We start from the raw sequence: 6,337 nt of genomic DNA, 5'->3' as shown, positions 1-6,337 counted from the left end.
TTGTAATTACCTGGGACAATGTGGCTTTCCATCATTCGCAAACAATAACAACATGGTTTGAAGTCCACCCAAGACTGATATGTGTCTTCCTTCAACCCTATTCACCTTTCCTCAATTCCAGTTATGGAATTGGAGGCCAACCAGGCCCCTCATTAATTCATATACATAGATGAGGCAGGATTCAATCTCTCTCACTGCACCTCTCACTGCTCCTGCACCTCTCCCTGCTCCTCTCCCTGCTCCTGCACCTCTCCCTGCACCTATCACTGCTCCTGCTCCTCTCACTGCTCCTGCACCTCTCACTGCTCCTCTAACTGCTCCTCTCACTGCTCCTGCACCTCTCACTGCTCCTCTCACTGCTCCTGCACCTCTCACTGCTCCTCTCACTGCTCCTGCGCCTCTCCCTGCTCCTCTCCCTGCTCCTGCACCTCTTACTGCTCCTCTCACTGCTCCTGAACCTCTCACTGCTCCTCTCACTGCTCCTGCACCTCTCACTGCTCCTCTCACTGCTCCTGCACCTCTCACTGCTCCTGCTCCTCTCACTGCTCCTGCACCTCTCACTGCTCCTCTCACTGCTCCTGCACCTCTCACTGCTCCTCTCACTGCTCCTGCGCCTCTCCCTGCTCCTCTCCCTGCTCCTGCACCTCTCACTGCTCCTCTCACTGCTCCTGAACCTCTCACTGCTCCTCTCACTGCTCCTGCACCTCTCCCTGCACCTCTCACTGCTCCTGCACCTCTCACTGCTCCTGCGCCTCTCCCTGCTCCTCTCCCTGCTCCTGCACCTCTCACTGCTCCTCTCACTGCTCCTAAACCTCTCACTGCTCCTCTCACTGCTCCTGCACCTCTCCCTGCTCCTCTCACTGCTCCTGCTCCTCTCACTGCTCCTGCACCTCTCACTGCTCCTGCTCCTCTCACTGCTCCTGCACCTCTCCCTGCTCCTCTCACTGCTCCTGCTCCTCTCACTGCTCCTCTCACTGCTTCTGCACCTCTCCCTGCATCTCTCACTGCACCTCTCACTGCACCTCTCACTGCTCCTGCACCTCTCCCTGCTCCTCTCACTGCTTCTGCACCTCTCCCTGCATCTCTCACTGCTCCTCTCACTGCACCTCTCACTGCTCCTGCACCTCTCCCTGCTCCTCTCCCTGCTCCTGCACCTCTCACTGCTCCTCTCACTGCTCCTGCACCTCTCCCTGCACCTCTTACTGCTCCTGCACCTCCTCCCTGCACCTCTCACTGCTCCTCTCACTGCTCCTGCACCTCTCACTGCTCCTGCTCCTCTCACTGCTCCTGCACCTCTCACTGCTCCTCTCACTGCTCCTGCACCTCTCCCTGCTTCTCTCACTATTCCTGCACCTCTCACTGCTCCTCTCACTGCTTCTGCTCCTCTTCCTGCTCCTCTCACTGCTCCTGCACCTCTCCCTGCTCCTGCAACTCTCCCTGCACCTCTCACTGCACCTCTCACTGCTCCTCTCACTGCTCCTGCACCTCTCACTGCTCCTCTCACTGCTCCTGCACCTCTCACTGCACCTCTCACTGCACCTCTCAGTTATGGGCCAATCTGGCCAAAAGGCATCGACGTGGATGAAATGTAATTGGGAAAAGGGCCACAGTTGATGTGCCAGGACAGAGAGAGGCAAACTTTACCATGTGTGCAGCAATTGCAAATGCAGGATTACTCCTTCACAGATGTCAGGTTGGACCTTATAATACAGAGCGCCTCCTTGCCTTTCTCAATGATCTCCACCAGCGCCTGGTTCCAGAGCAGGATCAGGAGGGTGAAAACATGAGTGTAATTACACCTTTGTAATTACCTGGGACAATGTGGCTTTCCATCATTCGCAAACAATAACAACATGGTTTGAAGTCCACCCAAGACTGATATGTGTCTTCCTTCAACCCTATTCACCTTTCCTCAACCCCATAGAGGAGTTATTTTCTGCATGGAGGTGGAAGGTTTATGACCATCAGCCACATGACCAGATGTCCCTCCTTGAAGCCATGGATGCTGGCTGCAGGGACATCACCATTCATGATTGCCAAGGGTGGATCCGATATACCAAGCGGTTTTATCCCAGGTGCATCGCCTTGGATAATATCAGATGTGATGTTGACGAAAACATGTGACCTAACCCTGAAGATCGCAGAGATTAGATACAGTAATTTTGTGTCTGGGTTTTTTTTTAGTTCCCCCCCTTTTTATCTGGGCTTTTTGCTGTTGTTTTTTTGTTCAGAATGCTCTTATGTGTTTCATGGATATTTTGTTCACTGTAAGCAATACTGTAAAACCTTTCTGTTCTATCATACCATTGTTTTTACTGTACCTCCTGCAGTAAACAGTAAAGGAAAAAAAATGCTTTTTACTGGTTTAATAAACTTACAAATTCACATAATAAAATTTATTATTCAAGTAATAAAAAAACAGGAGATGAACTTGTCACCTGAAGTAGTGGTACAACAATATATAATTTTAGAGCATGTGGGTGTGGATGGAAATTAGGGCTGATCATCTTTTCTGAATCAAAAATACTTCCAAATTATGGAAAATGATTTATGTTTTGGCACCAGATTCTGCACTGCCACTGGCCGCATTATCTCCCGCACTCAGTTCTTTCTTTCTAATTTATCCACTGTCTCTGTACAGTGTGCATAGATGTTGGAACAGGGGCTGGGGGGGTGGCCAGAGACAGGCGCGCTCAGAGTTAGTGCTGTCACTTTTGTAAAAAAATCATTTTCGATTTTTAAGACATACGTGTTCATTGAATCGATTGTAAAATCGATTTTCCATGTCTAAAAAAAATAAATAATAAGGTTTCCTTTTTCAATGTCAAATAACGGACGAACGTAAAGAGAGCACTGGAAATGCACAAGTCAGCAATATTTCTTATTTATTGGCATGCAGTTTCGTGAAGAATAACAAACGGCAACAGGAGTGCAACATTCTCGAAAAAATATATATGCACGGCTGCCATAACAAAAGAAAAACATCACTGCAGGCTTCAACCCAGCTGCATTTATGTTTTAGGCAATTCAAAAATCTCCAAGATTATTTTTAATAATGATTCAATCCATTTAAAAAACTGTTCAAAAATGAAACTTTAAATGGACTTGAGAACAGGCCATGTGTGTGTTTTTTTTTTTAACGTAACCGACACTAGGCAGGCATATTGTAATGCGCAAAAAGGCGCAAAATAAGGCCATTACAAATTTATTGGACAGGAAAACAAGTCGATCAACATTTTCGGGGTCCAGAGCAGTGCGTTTTTTACTCACTATATGTCCAGCTGTTGAGAAGACACGCTCCGACCGCACTGATGTCCCAGGGACACTCAGGTACAGCTGCGCAAGGTGGGGGTATTACTGCCAATTTCCACCACAATAGCCGGTCGCTCTCATCTTGCAACGGTCCTTTTCATAACTCATAACTCGTCTACTGCGCCGCGAGACCTCCATTTACATTGACTAACACTGAAATCATTCGCGCCAGACGAAGAGGTTGCTTTCGACGTCACTGGGTATTACAGGAGCTTAAAATTGCTGGTATTTTCAGTCTTGCTCTCGGAAGGCATTCTGCACTTTCGGATATCTTTTTCTTTTTCTGCTTGTTTGTGAGTTTTGTTACATCTATTTTTTTTAATTGTTTAATTATTTAAAAATTAATAGTGTGCATATTTGGTTAAAATCGATTCCCTATTTTCATTTTCGAAAACTTTTTTGGTTGGTCCGATTGATTGTGCAATCGATTTTCGAACTAAAAGTGACAGCCCTACTCAGAGCTGTCATATATCACAACTTTTCAGTTTTCAACCACATACGGTTTATTTTAGCTTTCAAACAAATAAATTCACATAAGTACTAAAAAACAATACATTTAGAGTTTGTAAAATACACACTGATGTCTATGGAAGAGGTAATAATAATCCTTTCCATTATAATTCGACACGTTTTATTCATATCAGATACACATTGTGTAAGTAACTTCAATGTTTACATATTCTATTCCCGGTTCACCAGCCACTTACTTTTGAGTATTTCGGGAGAAGTGGATGAATTCACGTGTTGTAAACATAGAGGTTGTAAATCCAACAGATCCGATTCTCTGAACTGTGTCTGCGGCACAAACTAATACGGCGGCGCCCATCACGCATACAGCTCAACTAACGCGATCGTTATAAAGTTGTTTAAACAACAATACACTTCCACTTGCATGTATTTGACCATCTGAATATCAGATATTTCATGCCATAACTAACACATTTGTGAATATTCTGAATAAAAAAGGAAAAACGATATAAAAGCAGATCATCATTCATTCAGCGCTGTTGCTGTTGCGGTGTGTCACGTGACAAGCAATGACGCGTCACCATGGAAACGCCGCGCACCCTCTCACAATATAGTTCCCACGTCCCTGGTAGTGTGCGCGCGCTAGCTTTAGCGGTGCAGTCAAGGGCACTCGTAAAACTGATGTTTGTTGTGACTGCCAGAGTTGTATGCAGGGCGAGTGCGGAGAGGGGAAATCTATATTGTCTATATCGTTGCTTTTTTCGATATTAATATCTTGAAAGTTCATATCTAGATATAGATACGATAACGGCACAAGATAAGATAAGATAGGAAACGGTTCGAGGCAATCAGCAGTGCATGAAATTGTGTTAAAATACCTTAAAAACACAGGAACACTATGTAGAATTTAGGCATTTCTTTATTTTTTATTGAATTTATTTTATTTTATTTATTTTTTTGGGGGGGGGGGTTGTGTCTGTCTTCCAGATCAGCAGGTGGCGGTAATGCACCTTAAGAAGAAGAAGTATTCCAAAGAATGGAGTAATATGTCAAAAATTGCAATTTTGTTGGCCTTGGAACGGGTAGAGGGAAATGAGTTAAATAACTCAGTGATTATATCTGATAGTTATTCAGCTTTAGAAAGCATGAAAACTGGGAAATATACAATCAATTATATAATTCATAAAATGTGTATGGTTTTGCATAAGTTAAATGCAAAGGATTTAAAAATCAGGTTTCTCTGGGTACTTGCACATGTTGGAGTGAAAGGGAATGAGGAGGTTGATAAACTTGCAAAACAAACACTGAAACACAATAGAATATTGCAAGTTCCATATAGTAAATCTGAAGCTAAAACATTCATTAAAGCATATGCAAGATCAAAATGGCAGGAGTATTGGGTGGATCAAGATAAAGGGAGGCATTTATATAATATACAACTAGAAGTGGATATAGGAAGGACAGAGTGTAGGAGTAGAAGAAAAGAAAGTATAATTACACGGTTAAGAATAGGACACACTGGGCTCAATTCTTCATTGAAGATAATAGGGAAACATCCAACAGGGAAATGCCAATATTGTAGTCATTTAGAAACTGTAGAGCATAATTTTATTTCAGAGCACAAAGTACTGTACTGTAAATTTGTTATTAGGTTTCTTAGAGACAAAGAGTTAGCCAAGTAGGATTTATTTTTTTATTTATTTATTTTTTAAGATCCAATATCTCCTGATTCACACTCCAGCCCAGTCGGTGGCGGTAATGCACCGTTAAGTTGGTTTGCCAACCGCCATAAAAAAAATAAAAAAAAGAAGAAGAAGAAGTATTTTGAACCATTTGACTTGCCGTACATCCTCTTGTGCACGCTATTTCTGATTCGCAATAGTTGTAGTATGTTTGCGTAAAGGGAAACGGACATTCCGAGGGCAACGGAATCGACTGCTACAGCGGACTATCGGTGCTAAACTCAATGGATACCGGCAACTGTTTGGTGGATTCCGGCGACAAGTCGGTAGTCTTGTTTTTGGACGGGGTAGCACTCCATGACAAAGTGCCCCACAAAAGAAAATCCTATTCTGCAGAATACAAACTGCAGGCAGTAAAATATGCAGCCGAAAACGGTAATCGAGCGGCAGGAAGAAAGTTTGGAGTGAGTGAGAAACTTGTGAGGGACTGGCGTAAAATGGAGGTTACTCTAACTCTAATGAAGAAAACAAAGAAAGCTAATCGCGGGCTGAAAGCAAGATGGCCAGAGCTGGAGAAACGAGTGTACAGATGGGTTCTGGAGCAGCGCGCTGCCGGGAGACGCTTGTCAGCAGTGCAGTTACGTCTCCACGCTCTGATAGTGGCCAAGGAGATGAACATACAGGATTTTGCTGGAGGACCTTCGTGGTGTTCCCGCTTCATGCAACGCAACCGTCTCTCTATGGGAACACAAACAAAGTGGTGTCAGAAACGCCCTCTCGCGGCTGTAGACGGTAATGTCTTCTCTTGGTTCTAAATAAATGCGACTTGTTTATGTTTTTTCCTCGTCATGACGTGTTTTTGTACTGACGCGACT

The 6,337-nt window shown here is 44.2% G+C and overlaps 1 protein-coding gene across 4 annotated transcripts in view; it reads left to right on the top strand.

Annotated features, from left to right (window-relative positions):
• The first annotated feature begins 5,581 nt into the window (after nt 1-5,581).
• LOC113067370 (zinc finger protein 271-like) overlaps nt 5,582-6,337 on the top strand; it is a 45,477-nt gene continuing 44,721 nt past the window's right edge. For 2 of the 4 annotated variants that reach the window (XM_026239741.1, XM_026239740.1), the window contains exon 1: nt 5,596-6,254. In XM_026239741.1, the coding sequence (XP_026095526.1) occupies nt 5,747-6,254 (508 nt within the window). In that variant the 5' untranslated portion in view covers nt 5,596-5,746. Of the gene's footprint in view, nt 6,255-6,337 lie in introns of all 4 variants that reach the window. The other 2 variants (XM_026239738.1, XM_026239739.1) reach the window with 2 other exon arrangements.

The sequence above is a fragment of the Carassius auratus genome, linkage group LG28B (genome assembly GCF_003368295.1).
Source record: "Carassius auratus strain Wakin linkage group LG28B, ASM336829v1, whole genome shotgun sequence".
NCBI classification, from domain to species: domain Eukaryota; kingdom Metazoa; phylum Chordata; class Actinopteri; order Cypriniformes; family Cyprinidae; genus Carassius; species Carassius auratus.
This window is presented reverse-complemented; position numbering and strand designations above follow the sequence as displayed.